The 17,275-nt window shown below is 35.0% G+C and overlaps 1 protein-coding gene across 1 annotated transcript in view; it reads left to right on the top strand.

Moving 5' to 3' along the window:
* The window catches only part of LOC143231308 (medium-chain acyl-CoA ligase ACSF2, mitochondrial-like), an 81,854-nt gene that overhangs the window by 24,414 nt on the left and 40,165 nt on the right, over nucleotides 1–17,275 (top strand). The window contains exons 12-15 of the mRNA XM_076465857.1: nucleotides 4,894–5,001; nucleotides 5,205–5,353; nucleotides 5,951–6,092; nucleotides 6,817–6,927. Coding sequence (XP_076321972.1) covers nucleotides 4,894–5,001; nucleotides 5,205–5,353; nucleotides 5,951–6,092; nucleotides 6,817–6,927 — 510 coding nt within the window. The remainder of the gene's footprint in view (nucleotides 1–4,893; nucleotides 5,002–5,204; nucleotides 5,354–5,950; nucleotides 6,093–6,816; nucleotides 6,928–17,275) is intronic.

Consider the following 17,275-nt stretch of genomic DNA (forward strand, 5'->3'; position numbering starts at 1 on the left):
ATGAAACTATATAAAATAATACTGGAAGAGCAAAACAATGTCATGGTAATCATGAAACTATATAAAATAATACTGAGAGAGCAAAACAATGTCATGGTAATCATGAAACTATATAAAATAATACTGGAATAGCAAAACAATGTCATGGTAGTCATGAAACTGTGTAAAATAACACTGGAAGAGTAAAACAATGTTATGGTAATCATTAAACTATATAAAATAATACTGGAAGAGTAAAACAATGTTATGGTAATCATGAAACTATATAAAATAATACTGGAACAGTAAAACAATGTTATGGTAATCATAATACTACATAAAATAATACTGGAAGAGTAAAACAATGTCATAGTAATCATGAAACTATATAAAATAATACTGGAAGAGTAAAACAATGTCATGGTAATCATGAAACTGTGTAAAATAATACTGGAAGAGTAAAACAATGTTATGGTAATCATGAAACTGTATAAAATAATACTGGAAGAGTAAAACAATGTCATGGTAATCATGAAAGTGTATAAAATAATACTGGAAGAGTAAAACAATGTCATGGTAATCATGAAACTATATAAAATAATACTGGAAGAGTAAAACAATGTCATGGTAATCATGAAACTATATAAAATAATACTGGAAGAGTAAAACAATGTTATGGTAATCAGGAAAGTGTATAAAATAATACTAAAAGAGTAAAACAAAGTTATGGTAATCATGAAACTGTGTAAAATAATACTGGAAAAGTAAAACAATGTTATGGTAATCATGAAACTGTATAAAATAATACTGGAAGAGTAAAACAATGTTATGGTAATCATGAAACTATATAAAATAATACTGGAAGAGAAAAACAATGTTATGGTAATCATGAAACTATATAAAATAATACTGGAAGAGTAAAACAATGTTATGGTAATCATGAAACTATATAAAATAATAATGGAAGAGTAAAACAAAGTTATGGTAATCATGAAATTATATAAAATAATACTGGAAGAGTAAATCAATGTTATGGTAATCATGAAACTATATAAAATAATACTGGAAAAGTAAAACAATGTCATGGTAAGGATGAAAGTATATAAAATAATACTGGAAAAGTAAAACAATGTCATGGTAATCATGAAACTATATAAAATAATACTGGAAGAGAAAAACAATGTTATGGTAATCATGAAACTATATAAAATAATACTGGAAGAGTAAAACAATGTTATGGAAATCATGAAAGTGTATCAAATAATACTAGAAGAGTAAAACAAAGTTATGGTAATCATGAAACTATATAAAATAATACTGGAAGAGTAAAACAAAGTTATGGTAATCATGAAATTATATAAAATAATACTGGAAGAGTAAAACAAGGTTATGGTAATCATGAAACTATATAAAATAATACTGGAAGAGTAAAACAATGTTATGGTAATCATGAAACTAAATAAAATAATACTAGAAGAGTAAAACAATGTCATGGTAATCATGAAACTAAATAAAATAATACTGGAAGAGTAAAACAATGTTTTGGTAATCATGAAACTATATAAAATAATACTGGAAGAGTAAAACAATGTCATGGTAATCATGAAACTAAATAAAATAATACTGGAAGAGTAAAACAATGTTTTGGTAATCATGAAACTATATAAAATAATACTGGAAGAGTAAAACAATGTCATAGTAATCATGAAAGTGTATAAAATAATACTGGAAGAGTAAAACAATGTCATGGTAATCATGAAACTATATAAAATAATACTGGAAGAGTAAAACAATGTCATGGTAATCATGAAACTATATAAAATAATACTGGAAGAGTAAAACAATGTTATGGTAATCAGGAAAGTGTATAAAATAATACTAAAAGAGTAAAACAAAGTTATGGTAATCATGAAACTGTGTAAAATAATACTGGAAAAGTAAAACAATGTTATGGTAATCATGAAACTGTATAAAATAATACTGGAAGAGTAAAACAATGTTATGGTAATCATGAAACTATATAAAATAATACTGGAAGAGAAAAACAATGTTATGGTAATCATGAAACTATATAAAATAATACTGGAAGAGTAAAACAATGTTATGGTAATCATGAAACTATATAAAATAATAATGGAAGAGTAAAACAAAGTTATGGTAATCATGAAATTATATAAAATAATACTGGAAGAGTAAAACAATGTTATGGGAATCATGAAACTATATAAAATAATACTGGAAGAGAAAAACAATGTTATGGTAATCATGAAACTATATAAAATAATACTGGAAGAGTAAAACAATGTTATGGAAATCATGAAAGTGTATAAAATAATACTAGAAGAGTAAAACAAAGTTATGGTAATCATGAAACTATATAAAATAATACTGGAAGAGTAAAACAAAGTTATGGTAATCATGAAATTATATAAAATAATACTGGAAGAGTAAAACAAGGTTATGGTAATCATGAAACTATATAAAATAATACTGGAAAAGTAAAACAATGTCATGGTAAGCATGAAAGTATATAAAATAATACTGGAAGAGTAAAACAATGTTATGGTAATCATGAAACTAAATAAAATAATACTGGAAGAGAAAAACAATGTTATGGTAATCATGAAACTATATAAAATAATACTGGAAGAGTAAAACAATGTTATGGTAATCATGAAACTATATAAAATAATACTGGAAGAGTAAAACAATGTTATGGTAATCATGAAACTATATAAAATAATACTGGAAGAGAAAAACAATGTTATGGTAATCATGAAACTATATAAAATAATACTGGAAGAGTAAAACAATGTTATGGAAATCATGAAAGTGTATAAAATAATACTAGAAGAGTAAAACAATGTTATGGTAATCATGAAACTATATAAAATAATACTGGAAGAGTAAAACAATGTCATGGTAATCATGAAACTATATAAAATAATGCTGGAAGAGTGAAACAATGTTACTGTAATCATAAAACTATATAAAATAATACTGGAAGAGTAAAACAATGTTATGGTAATCATGAAACTATATAAAATAATACTGGAAGAGTAAAACAATGTTATGGTAATCATGAAACTATATATAATAATACTGGAAGAGTAAAACAATGTCATGGTAATCATGAAACTATATAAAATAATACTGGAAGAGTAAAACAATGTCATGGTAATCATGAAACTATATAAAATAATACTGTAAGAGTAAAACAATGTTATGGTAATCATGAAACTATATAAATAATACTGGAAGAGTAAAACAAAGTTATGGTAATCATGAAAGTGTATAAAATAATACTGGAAGAGCAAAACAATGTCATGGTAATCATGAAACTATATAAAATAATACTGGAAGAGTAAAACAATGTCATGGTAATCATGAAACTATATAAAATAATACTGGAAGTGTAAAACAATGTTATGGTAATCATGAAAATATATAAAATAATAATGGAAGAATAAAACAAAGTTATGGTAATCAGGAAACTATATAAAATAATACTGGAAGAGTAAAACAATGTCATGGTAATCATGAAAGTGTATAAAATAATACTAGAAGAGTAAAACATTGTCATGGTAATCATGAAACTATATAAAATAATACTGGAAGAGCAAAACAAAGTAATGGCAATTATATGGCTGAGATTTAGATGTGGGGGGAACTGGAGTGCCCCAAGATAACCCACCTTCACAGGAGAGGTGCTGAAAGTTTTACCTGTTCTGTGCATGGATCTGAAAAAAAAATAAACATATAAATGTATACAGTCCACCGCTCTACAAACTGTTGTGTGTGTGAAGGTGTTTTTGGTCTTTTTATAGTGTCCTAGCAGATGGTGGAAGCATGTTATGATTAGTTGGATTGTCACTATTTCTGATTGGAGGTGAGATTTCCTGTAGATTCATCTAATAGCAGCCACAGGTTACTCACCTGTAATCCAGAATCTGTGTTTAGTAAAGGTTTAATAGTGTTAATATAAAAATGATTCTTTAATTTTTCTTGTCTTTCAGAATTTGTCTGTTTTTATTATTCCAGTTTTCTCCCAGTTTATTCTTTGTCCAGACGTCAAACAAGGTTATATTAATCATGATACTAAGTAAAATAATACTGTAAGAGAAAACACAGTTATTCTAATCATCAAACTGTATATAATAATACTGGAAAAGTAAAACAAAGTTATGTTAATGATGAAACATTATAAAATAATACATCGATTAAAAACACAAAGACGTGTAGAATAGTGAAAGTTCAAATTTCTCCGTCGCTATCACTTTAATTCTTATTCACAGGATAAACAATAGAAAATATTAACCTTCATGAAAGTGAACATGTTTAAATGTTTTAAGATAAAAGCATCGTTTGTCTATTTTTATTAACAAGTTACAATATTTTATTTGCTAAAATTATTTAATTTCTTGTATAATTTTATTATTTTACACTTGTTAGGTATTTCTTGGTTTCTTTCCTTAAAGTTGATAATTAAATTTCTCTTCTGAACATCAGTCATAAAGAATAACTTTAACCTAATTCAACAAACATTCTTTGTAGAGATATTAGACAAGTTCAAACACTGATCATCTTTCTAGAGTTTCATCAGTTCCAAATGATTTAAAGAAAGTATTAATTCAGTGAAATACATTAATGTATTGTATCTGTCACTAGGACAGATAATCTGATTAAACCCATCGTATTCTAAGGACCTTCTCAGAATATTCGTACGAACTTGTTCTGATATGAACTCTGAGCAGTTGTTGCACCTGGTTCTTGAGTATTTAGAAAATTAGGCCTACATTTAGTGTTAACTTGTAAAGGGTAGACATGTGGTATCAGTAATCAAAGACATAGAATTTCAACCATTTCTAGGAAAACTTTGCCACAGGTATCACCACTATCTTTTCTTGCCCACAGACTTTATACGGAACAACAGAAACTAGTCCGGTAAGTTGTTCAACACGTGTAGGAGAAACACCGGAAAAGAAATACCACACAGTTGGAACACCACTTGACCATGTTGAGGTACCTGTACGGTATTAGAGCACATGCTATAGTTGTAATGAATATATTAGTTACTATCATGTAAGGTGTACCATAAATTATACAAAGTAAGGTTGTAGTTAATGTGTTATGTACATTAACCATGTAAGGTGTACCATAGTAAGAGTTCACAAGTTCATGCTAAACGTGTGTTGTATTTTTACAATCTATAAATTTGTCCTCAGGTTAAAATAGTGGACAATGATGGACGAATAGTTCCGGTCAACAAAGAAGGAGAACTGTGTACACGTGATCGTTTCTCGTTCTTGGGATACTGGGGTGACAAAGAACAAACTGGTCAAGTCTTTGATGATGCATGTTGGTATCACACTGGGTAAGACATAAATAACTAGGATTTGTCCACTTCATGTCCACTCTCATCCTTCAACTTTCTTCTTGTAACTTTTATTACCGGCTAGGAACTATTACTGGTTTTTGGATTGTTTTCTAAAAGAGAACATCTTGTCTGCGTTCGGAATTCATTTATTTATCTGGTTAAGTTTGCTAAAAGATACGTTTCCTGATAGGCCTAGCTTCACAAATAAATTTCTACATAAATTCCAGGTCTAATAGTACGTACGAATAACTCACTTATAAACATATATGAATAACGTTTGCATTAGTCGATCGTTAACAGACAAATAAACTGAGTAATTAAAATGCAGATAAATAGACATCATAACAATCACTATCTAACTTAGTGAGTGACACTGAACTAACTCTGTACTCTTATTTTGTTCTCGTACATTAAGTTTCTAGGTCATGACATAATGATGACTTAGAATCCAATATCTAAAATGTTATCAATATTTAAAATGTAACTTACATCGTTATTAATAATTCTACGTTTAAAATATGTGTCTCAAATATATTGTCGTAATAGACGAAGGTGTTAATTGTTTCTATATATTAATAATACAATATGACACAGAGATATTGCTGTGATGGATGAAGATGGCTACATCAGTATCGTTGGTACATTTAAAGACATGATCAACAGAGGAGGAGAATGCATCTATCCTCAGGAAGTGGAAGAGTTCCTCCTCAGTCATCCAGATGTCGCTGAAGCTCAGGTGAGATTTCTCAGAAGGACTTGTACTCTTCAAACTTTAGAGTCCGGCATGACAAGATGGTTGAAGTTATTGACTCATAATCCATGATTTGAATCGCTGTCACACCAAACATTCTGCCTCTTTCAGCCGCGAGGACGTTATAATGTGACGGTTATCCGACTATTTGTTGATAAAAAGAGTAGCCAAAGAGTTGGCAGTGAGTGGTGATGACTAGCTGCTTTCCCTCTGGTATTACACTGCTAAAATAGAAGTGGCTCGTGCAGAGAGTCCTCCTGTAGCTTTGTGCAAAATTCAAATTTTGTTTTTAGTTATTTAACATGACGGCATTAAACTTTTAATGTATTTGAAGCATGAAAACTAGTAAGCCTAATAACACTACAAAAAAGTAAAGTTAACAATAATTTGTATTATACATTCAAAACTAAGTGACTATGTACTGTTATTTTAACGTAGTTAATGCTCTGGAGATTTTTCTATAACATCTGATATTATTATCATTGATATTGTATTTTGTGACATACCGTCCTGTGTGACGTTTTGGTTATTCATAAGTGTTACGTAATACATATTATTAAAGTCAGAATGTTGAATTGTGGGAAATGTTTAAGAGTTGCACTAACTTCATTGTTAAATTTGTTACTTATAGGATTAGTTTTAATGTTAAATGTACCCTGCTGTTAAACGTACTACGTTGATCTGACAGTATACATAATATTTATTTTAGGTTGTTGGAGTTCCAGACCAACGAATGGGAGAAGTTGCTTGTGCTTGGGTGAAACTAAAAGGTGGATCAACGGTAACAGAAACGGAACTTCGGGAATATTGCAAGAAAAAAGTTAGTATTGTGTTAATATAACACCAGTTGTTATCACTTTGCTCACCTAATATCATACTAATAGCATAGCCCAGTAAGAAGCTATTAACACCGAACTTACCTAATGTCATATTAACACAATAGCTAGTTGATGTTAACATCATATCAACTGAATGTAAACAGAAAATAATACAGACCATGATACCATCAGTTGCTAAGTGTTCGTTAGGTGGTTACAACGACAGAGATTTTACTGGTCTAAAAATGGATTACACTGTGATTACTAACGTTCCTGGTTCTGATGCGACTTGGATGATGCTTGTAATAGTTTGTTTACAATAATTTCAGGATGTGGCTCATGGTGATTGTCCTAGTATGACACTGATAAGGAGTTATCTACACTTGATACTTCGACAACAATTAGCTGTCATCTCTATAGTGTTACTTAACCACTACAACACAGAAGGGGAAGGTGACCTTTTAGTAACTTTGTTTATTACCACTAAAATATAATTAGATCCCCCAGGGATGGGACAAGGAGACTAAATGCCTAGGCAGCTCATTACAGGGATTGTGGGGATCTCCCCCACGGCACTATGCTAAATCAGTAAAGGATGTTGATTGGGTTATTTTGTTACTGTTCGTCCAAGAAAGGGTCGTAGTTTAATTCAAATAAAATTTTTTTCACATATAGTTCTAAATGTCAACAGTTGTTTAATTCATGATTGCTTTTATGCACTCTTGTAACATCTGTAATATGTTATTATAAAATCACCATACAGAAACTGACAACTATGATAGATCGAGGTATTACTTGCATAAATAGACATCCAGGTAAAACGTTCGTCAAGGAAAAATAACATTTAGATTATGTACAAATAGAATAATACTTTGAAACACCTAAAGATATTGGAAACCAATAGAACTAAAAATTGATGAGTTCTGGTATTCAACAAAAAGCTTCCTGGACAACGAGTTTTCAGAGAAAAAATTATGGACATGAAATAATCTTCTAACACGTCTTATTCTGAGCTACAATGGACATACTAAGTGTCTTACTCTGAGCTACAGTGGACATACAAAGTGTCTTACTCTGAACTACTGTGGACATACTAAGTGTCTTACTCTGAGCTACTGTGGACATAATAAGTGTCTTACTCTGAGCTACTGTGGACATACAAAGTGTCTTACTCTGAGCTACTGTGGACATAATAAGTGTCTTACTCTGAGCTACTGTGGACATACTAAGTGTCTTATTCTGAGCTACTGTGGACATAGTGTCTTATTCTGAGCTACTGTTGACATACTAAGTGTCTTATTCTGAGCTACTGTGGACATACTAAGTGCCTTATTCTGAACTACAATGGGCATACTAAGTGCCTTATTCTGAACTACAATGGGCATACTAAGGGTCTTATTCTGAGCTACTGTGGACACACTAGGTGTCTTATTCTGAGCTACAGAGGGCATACTAAGTGTCTTATTCTGAGCTACAGTGGGCATACTAAGTGTCTTATTCTGAAATACAGTGAACATACTAAGTGTCTTATTCTGAGCTATAATGGACATACTGTCTTATTCTGAGCTACTGTGGACGTACTAAGTGTCTTATTCTGAGCTACTGTGGACATACTATGTGTCTAATACTGAGCTACTGTGGGCATACTGTCTTATTCTGAGCTACAGTGGACATACTAAGTGTCTAATTCTGAGGTACAGTGGACATACTAGGTGTCTTATTCTGAGCTACAGAAAACATAATGTCTTATTCTGAGCTATTGTGGACATACAAAGTGTCTAATTCTGAGGTACTGTGAACATACTGTCTTATTCTGAGCTACTGTGGACATATTAAGTGTCTTATTCTGAGCTACTGTGGATATACTGTGTTATTCTGAGCTACAATTGACATACTAAGGGTCTTATTCTGAGCTACTGTGGACATACTAGGTGTCTTTTTCTGAGCTACAGTGGGCATACTAAAAGTCTTATTCTGAGCTACTGTGGACATACTAAGTGTCTTATTCTGAGCTACTGTGGATATACTAAGTGTCTTATTCTGAGCTACAGTGGACATACTAAGTGTCTTATTCTGAGCTACTGTGAATGTACTGTCTTATTCTGAGCTACTGTGGACATACTAAGTGTCTTATTCTGAGATACAGTGAACATACTAAGTGTCTTATTCTGAGCTATAATGGACATACTGTCTTATTCTGAGCTACTGTGGACGTACTAAGTGTCTTATTCTGAGCTACTGTGGACATACTAAGAGTCTTATTCTGAGCTACTGTAGACAAATTAAATGTCTTATTCTGAGCTACTGTGGACACACTAGGTGTCTTATTCTGAGCTACAGTGGACATACAAAGTGTCTTATTCTGAGCTACTGTGGACATACTAAATGTCTTATTCTGAGCTACAGTGGGCATAACAAGTGTCTTACTCTGAGCTACTGTGGACATACTATGTGTCTAATACTGAGCTACAGTGGGCATACTGTCTTATTCTGAGCTACAGTGGACATACTAAGTGTCTAATTCTGAGGTACAGTGGACATACTAGGTGTCTTATTCTGAGCTACAGAAAACATACTGTCTTATTCTGAGCTATTGTGGACATACAAAGTGTCTAATTCTGAGGTACTGTGAACATACTGTCTTATTCTGAGCTACTGTGGACATATTAAGTGTCTTATTCTGAGCTACTGTGGATATACTGTGTTATTCTGAGCTACAATTGGCATACTAAGGGTCTTATTCTGAGCTACTGTGGACATACTAGGTGTCTTTTTCTGAGCTACAGTGGGCATACTAAAAGTCTTATTCTGAGCTACTGTGGACATACTAAGTGTCTTATTCTGAGCTACAGTGGACATACTAAGTGTCTTATTCTGAGCTACTGTGGACATACTGTCTTATTCTGAGCTACTGTGGACATACTAAGTGTCTTATCCTGAGCTACTGTGGACATACTAAGTGTCTTATCCTGAGCTACTGTGGACATATTAAGAGTCTTATTCTGAGCTACTGTGGACATACTAAATGTCTTATTCTGAGCTACTGTGGACATACTAAGTGTCTTATTCTGAGCTACTGTGGACATACTATGTGTCTAATACTGAGCTACTGTGGGCATACAAAGTGTCTTATTCTGAGCTACAGTGGACATGCTAAGTGTCTAATTCTGAGGTACTGTGAACATACTGTCTTATTCTGAGCTACTGTGGACATACTAAATGTCTTATTCTGAGCTACAGTGGGCATACTAAGTGTCTTTCTCTGAGCTACTGTGGACATACTATGTGTCTAATACTGAGCTACTGTGGGCATACTGTCTTATTCTGAGCTACAGTGGACATACTAAGTGTGTAATTCTGAGGTACTGTGAACATACTATCTTTTTCTGAGCTACTGTGGACATACTACGTGTCTTATTCTGAGCTACTGTGGACATACTAAGTGTCTTATTCTGAGCTACTGTGGACATACCAAGTGTCTTATTCTGAGCTACTGTGGACATACTAAGTGTCTTATTCTGAGCTACAGTGGACATACTAAGTGTCTTATTCTGAGCTACTGTGGACATAGTGTCTTATTCTGAGCTACAGTGGGCATACCAAGTGTCTTACTCTGAGCTACTATGGACATACTATGTCTCTAATACTGAGCTACTGTGGGCATACTGTCTTATTCTGAGCTACAGTGGACATACTAAGTGTCTTATTCTGAGCTACAGAAAACATACTGTCTTATTCTGAGCTATTGTGGACATACAAAGTGTCTTATTCTGAGCTACAGTGGACATGCTAAGTGTCTAATTCTGAGGTACTGTGAACATACTGTCTTATTCTGAGCTACTGTGGACATACTAAATGTCTTATTCTGAGCTACAGTGGGCATACCAAGTGTCTTACTCTGAGCTACTGTGGACATACTATGTGTCTAATACTGAGCTACTGTGGGCATACTGTCTTATTCTGAGCTACAGTGGACATACTAAGTGTCTAATTCTGAGGTACAGTGGACATACTAGGTGTCTTATTCTGAGCTACAGAAAACATACTGTCTTATTCTGAGCTATTGTGGACATACAAAGTGTCTAATTCTGAGGTACTGTGAACATACTGTCTTATTCTGAGCTACTGTGGACATACTAAGTGTCTTATTCTGAGCTACTGTGGACATACTGTGTTATTCTGAGCTACAGTGGACATACTAAGTGTCTTATTCTGAGCTACTGTGGACATACTAGGTGTCTTATTCTGAGCTACAGTGGGCATACTAAAAGTCTTATTCTGAGCTACTGTGGACATACTAAGTGTCTTATTCTGAGCTACTGTGGATATACTAAGTGTCTTATTCTGAGCTACAGTGGACATACTAAGAGTCTTATTCTGAAATACTGTGAATGTACTGTCTTATTCTGAGCTACTGTGGACATACTAAGTGTCTTATTCTGAGATACAGTGAACATACTAAGTGTCTTATTCTGAGCTACAGTGGACATACTGTCTTATTCTGAGCTACTGTGGACGTACTAAGTGTCTTATTCTGAGCTACTGTGGACATACTAAGAGTCTTATTCTGAGCTACTGTGGACATATTAAATGTCTTATTCTGAGCTACTGTGGACACACTAGGTGTCTTATTCTGAGCTACAGTGGACATACAAAGTGTCTTATTCTGAGCTACTGTGGACATACAAAGTGTCTTATTCTGAGCTACAGTGGACATACTAAGTGTCTTATTCTGAGCTACAGTGGACATACTAAGTGTCTTATTCTGAGCTACTGTGAACATACTGTCTTATTCTGAGCTACAGTGGGCATACCAAGTGTCTTACTCTGAGCTACTATGGACATACTATGTCTCTAATACTGAGCTACTGTGGGCATACTGTCTTATTCTGAGCTACAGTGGACATACTAAGTGTCTTATTCTGAGCTACAGAAAACATACTGTCTTATTCTGAGCTATTGTGGACATACAAAGTGTCTTATTCTGAGCTACAGTGGACATACTAAGTGTCTTATTCTGAGCTACTGTGAACATACTGTCTTATTCTGAGCTACTGTGGACATACTAAATGTCTTATTCTGAGCTACAGTGGGCATACCAAGTGTCTTACTCTGAGCTACTGTGGACATACTATGTGTCTAATACTGAGCTACAGTGGGCATACTGTCTTATTCTGAGCTACAGTGGACATACTAAGTGTCTAATTCTGAGGTACAGTGGACATACTAGGTGTCTTATTCTGAGCTACAGAAAACATACTGTCTTATTCTGAGCTATTGTGGACATACAAAGTGTCTAATTCTGAGGTACTGTGAACATACTGTCTTATTCTGAGCTACTGTGGACATATTAAGTGTCTTATTCTGAGCTACTGTGGATATACTGTGTTATTCTGAGCTACAATGGGCATACTAAGTGTCTTATTCTGAGCTACTGTGGACATACCAAGTGTCTTATTCTGAGCTACTGTGGACATACTAGGTGTCTTATTCTGAGCTACTGTGGACATACTAAGTGTCTTATTCTGAGCTACTGTGGACATACTAAGTGTCTTATTCTGAGCTACAGTGGACATACTAAGTGTCTTATTCTGAGCTACTGTGGACATACTGTCTTATTCTGAGCTACTGTGGACATACTAAGTGTCTTATCCTGAGCTACTGTGGACATACTAAGTGTCTTATCCTGAGCTACTGTGGACATACTAAGTGTCTTATTCTGAGCTACTGTGGACATACTAAGTGTCTTATTCTGAGCTACTGTGGACATACTAAGTGTCTTATTCTGAGCTACTGTGGACATACTAAGTGTCTTATTCTGAGCTACTGTGGACATACTATGTGTCTAATACTGAGCTACTGTGGGCATACAAAGTGTCTTATTCTGAGCTACAGTGGACATACTAAGTGTCTAATTCTGAGCTACTGTGAACATACTGTCTTATTCTGAGCTACTGTGGACATACTAAATGTCTTATTCTGAGCTACAGTGGGCATACTAAGTGTCTTACTCTGAGCTACTGTGGACATACTATGTGTCTAATACTGAGCTACTGTGGGCATACTGTCTTATTCTGAGCTACAGTGGACATACTAAGTGTCTTATTCTGAGCTACTGTGGACATACTAAGTGTCTTATTCTGAGCTACTGTGGACATACTAAGTGTCTTATTCTGAGCTACTGTGGACATACTAAGTGTCTTATTCTGAGCTACTGTGGACATACCAAGTGTCTTATTCTGAGCTACTGTGGACATACTACAGTGGACAAGTGTCTTACTCTGAGCTACAGTGGACATACTAAGTGTCTTATTCTGAGCTACTGTGGACATAGTGTCTTATTCTGAGCTACAGTGGGCATACCAAGTGTCTTACTCTGAGCTACTGTGGACATACTATGTCTCTAATACTGAGCTACTGTGGGCATACTGTCTTATTCTGAGCTACAGTGGACATACTAAGTGTCTTATTCTGAGCTACAGAAAACATACTGTCTTATTCTGAGCTACTGTGGACATACAAAGTGTCTTATTCTGAGCTACAGTGGACATGCTAAGTGTCTAATTCTGAGGTACTGTGAACATACTGTCTTATTCTGAGCTACTGTGGACATACTAAATGTCTTATTCTGAGCTACAGTGGGCATACCAAGTGTCTTACTCTGAGCTACTGTGGACATACTATGTGTCTAATACTGAGCTACTGTGGGCATACTGTCTTATTCTGAGCTACAGTGGACATACTAAGTGTCTAATTCTGAGGTACAGTGGACATACTAGGTGTCTTATTCTGAGCTACAGAAAACATACTGTCTTATTCTGAGCTATTGTGGACATACAAAGTGTCTAATTCTGAGGTACTGTGAACATACTGTCTTATTCTGAGCTACTGTGGACATATTAAGTGTCTTATTCTGAGCTACTGTGGACATACTGTGTTATTCTGAGCTACTGTGGACATACTAAGTGTCTTATTCTGAGCTACTGTGGACATACTAGGTGTCTTTTTCTGAGCTACAGTGGGCATACTAAAAGTCTTATTCTGAGCTACTGTGGACATACTAAGTGTCTTATTCTGAGCTACTGTGGACATACTAAGTGTCTTATTCTGAGCTACTGTGGACATACTAAGTGTCTTATTCTGAGCTACTGTGGATGTACTGTCTTATTCTGAGCTACTGTGGACATACTAAGTGTCTTATTCTGAGCTACTGTGGACATACTAAGTGTCTTATTCTGAGCTACTGTGGACATACTAAGTGTCTTATTCTGAGCTACTGTGGACATACTAAATGTCTTATTCTGAGCTACAGTGGGCATACTAAGTGTCTTATTCTGAGCTACTGTGGACATACTATGTGTCTAATTCTGAGCTACTGTGGGCATACTGTCTTATTCTGAGCTACAGTGGACATACTAAGTGTCTTAATTCTGAGCTACTGTGGAATATACTGTCTTATTCTGAGCTACTGTGGACATACTAAGTGTCTTATCCTGAGCTACTATGGACATACTATGTGTCTAATTCTGAGCTACTGTGGACATACTAAGTGTCTTATTCTGAGCTACTGTGGACATACCAAGTGTCTTATTCTGAGCTACTGTGGACATACCAAGTGTCTTATTCTGAGCTACTGTGGACATACCAAGTGTCTTATTCTGAGCTACTGTGGACATACCAAGTGTCTTATTCTGAGCTACAGTGGACATACTAAGTGTCTTATTCTGAGCTGCTGTGGACATAGTGTCTTATTCTGAGCTACAGTGGGCATACTAAGTGTCTTATTCTGAGCTACAGTGGACATACTAAGTGTCTTATTCTGAGCTATAATGGACATACTGTCTTATTCTGAGCTACTGTGGACGTACTAAGTGTCTTATTCTGAGCTACTGTGGACATACTAAGAGTCTTATTCTGAGCTACTGTGGACATATTAAATGTCTTATTCTGAGCTACTGTGGACATACTAAGTGTCTTATTCTGAGCTACAGTGGACATACAAAGTGTCTTATTCTGAGCTACTGTGGACATACAAAGTGTCTTATTCTGAGCTACAGTGGAATACTAAGTGTCTTATTCTGAGCTACAGTGGACATACTAAGTGTCTTATTCTGAGCTACAGTGGACATACTAAGTGTCTTATTCTGAGCTACTGTGAACATACTGTCTTATTCTGAGCTACAGTGGGCATACCAAGTGTCTTATTCTGAGCTACTGTGGACATACTAAGTGTCTTACTCTGAGCTACTATGGACATACTATGTCTCTAATACTGAGCTACTGTGGGCATACTGTCTTATTCTGAGCTACAGTGGACATACTAAGTGTCTTATTCTGAGCTACAGAAAACATACTGTCTTATTCTGAGCTATTGTGGACATACAAAGTGTCTTATTCTGAGCTACAGTGGACATGCTAAGTGTCTAATTCTGAGGTACTGTGAACATACTGTCTTATTCTGAGCTACTGTGGACATACTAAATGTCTTATTCTGAGCTACAGTGGGCATACCAAGTGTCTTACTCTGAGCTACTGTGGACATACTATGTGTCTAATACTGAGCTACTGTGGGCATACTGTCTAATACTGAGCTACTGTGGGCATACTGTCTTATTCTGAGCTACTGTGGGCATACTGTCTTATTCTGAGCTACAGTGGACATACTAAGTGTCTAATTCTGAGGTACAGTGGACATACTAGGTGTCTTATTCTGAGCTACAGAAAACATACTGTCTTATTCTGAGCTATTGTGGACATACAAAGTGTCTAATTCTGAGGTACTGTGAACATACTGTCTTATTCTGAGCTACTGTGGACATATTAAGTGTCTTATTCTGAGCTACTGTGGATATACTGTGTTATTCTGAGCTACAATGGGCATACTAAGGGTCTTATTCTGAGCTACTGTGGACATACTAGGTGTCTTTTTCTGAGCTACAGTGGGCATACTAAAAGTCTTATTCTGAGCTACTGTGGACATACTAAGTGTCTTATTCTGAGCTACTGTGGACATACTAAGTGTCTTATTCTGAGCTACAGTGGACATACTAAGTGTCTTATTCTGAGCTACTGTGGATTTACTGTCTTATTCTGAGCTACTGTGGACATACTAAGTGTCTTATCCTGAGCTACTGTGGACATACTAAGTGTCTTATCCTGAGCTACTGTGGACATACTAAGTGTCTTATTCTGAGCTACTGTGGACATACTAAGTGTCTTATTCTGAGCTACTGTGGACATACTAAATGTCTTATTCTGAGCTACTGTGGACATACTAAGTGTCTTATTCTGAGCTACTGTGGACATACTATGTGTCTAATACTGAGCTACTGTGGGCATACAAAGTGTCTTATTCTGAGCTACAGTGGACATGCTAAGTGTCTAATTCTGAGGTACTGTGAACATACTGTCTTATTCTGAGCTACTGTGGACATACTAAATGTCTTATTCTGAGCTACAGTGGGCATACTAAGTGTCTTTCTCTGAGCTACTGTGGACATACTATGTGTCTAATACTGAGCTACTGTGGGCATACTGTCTTATTCTGAGCTACAGTGGACATACTAAGTGTCTTAATTCTGAGGTACTGTGAACATACTAAGTGTCTTATTCTGAGCTACTGTGGACATACTAAGTGTCTTATTCTGAGCTACTGTGGACATACTAAGTGTCTTATTCTGAGCTACTGTGGACATACCAAGTGTCTTATTCTGAGCTACTGTGGACATACCAAGTGTCTTATTCTGAGCTACAGTGGACATACTAAGTGTCTTATTCTGAGCTGCTGTGGACATAGTGTCTTATTCTGAGCTACAGTGGGCATACTAAGTGTCTTATTCTGAGCTACAGTGGGCATACTAAGTGTCTTATTCTGAGCTTATTCTACTGTGGACATACTGTCTTATTCTGAGCTACTGTGGACATACTAAGTGTCTTATTCTGAGCTACTGTGGACATACTAAGTGTCTTATTCTGAGCTACTGTGGACATACTAAGTGTCTTATTCTGAGCTACTGTGGACATACTAAGTGTCTTATTCTGAGCTACAGTGGACATACATAAAGTGTCTTATTCTGAGCTACTGTGGACATACTAAGTGTCTTATTCTGAGCTACAGTGGACATACTAAGTGTCTTATTCTGAGCTACAGTGGACATACTAAGTGTCTTATTCTGAGCTACTGTGGACATACTAAGTGTCTTATTCTGAGCTACTGTGGACATACCAAGTGTCTTACTCTGAGCTACTGTGGACATACTAAGTGTCTTACTCTGAGCTACTGTGGACATACTAAGTGTCTTACTCTGAGCTACTATGGACATACTATGTCTCTAATACTGAGCTACTGTG

This window comes from Tachypleus tridentatus, chromosome 11, assembly GCF_004210375.1.
Source record: "Tachypleus tridentatus isolate NWPU-2018 chromosome 11, ASM421037v1, whole genome shotgun sequence".
NCBI classification, from domain to species: Eukaryota; Metazoa; Arthropoda; class Merostomata; order Xiphosura; family Limulidae; genus Tachypleus; species Tachypleus tridentatus.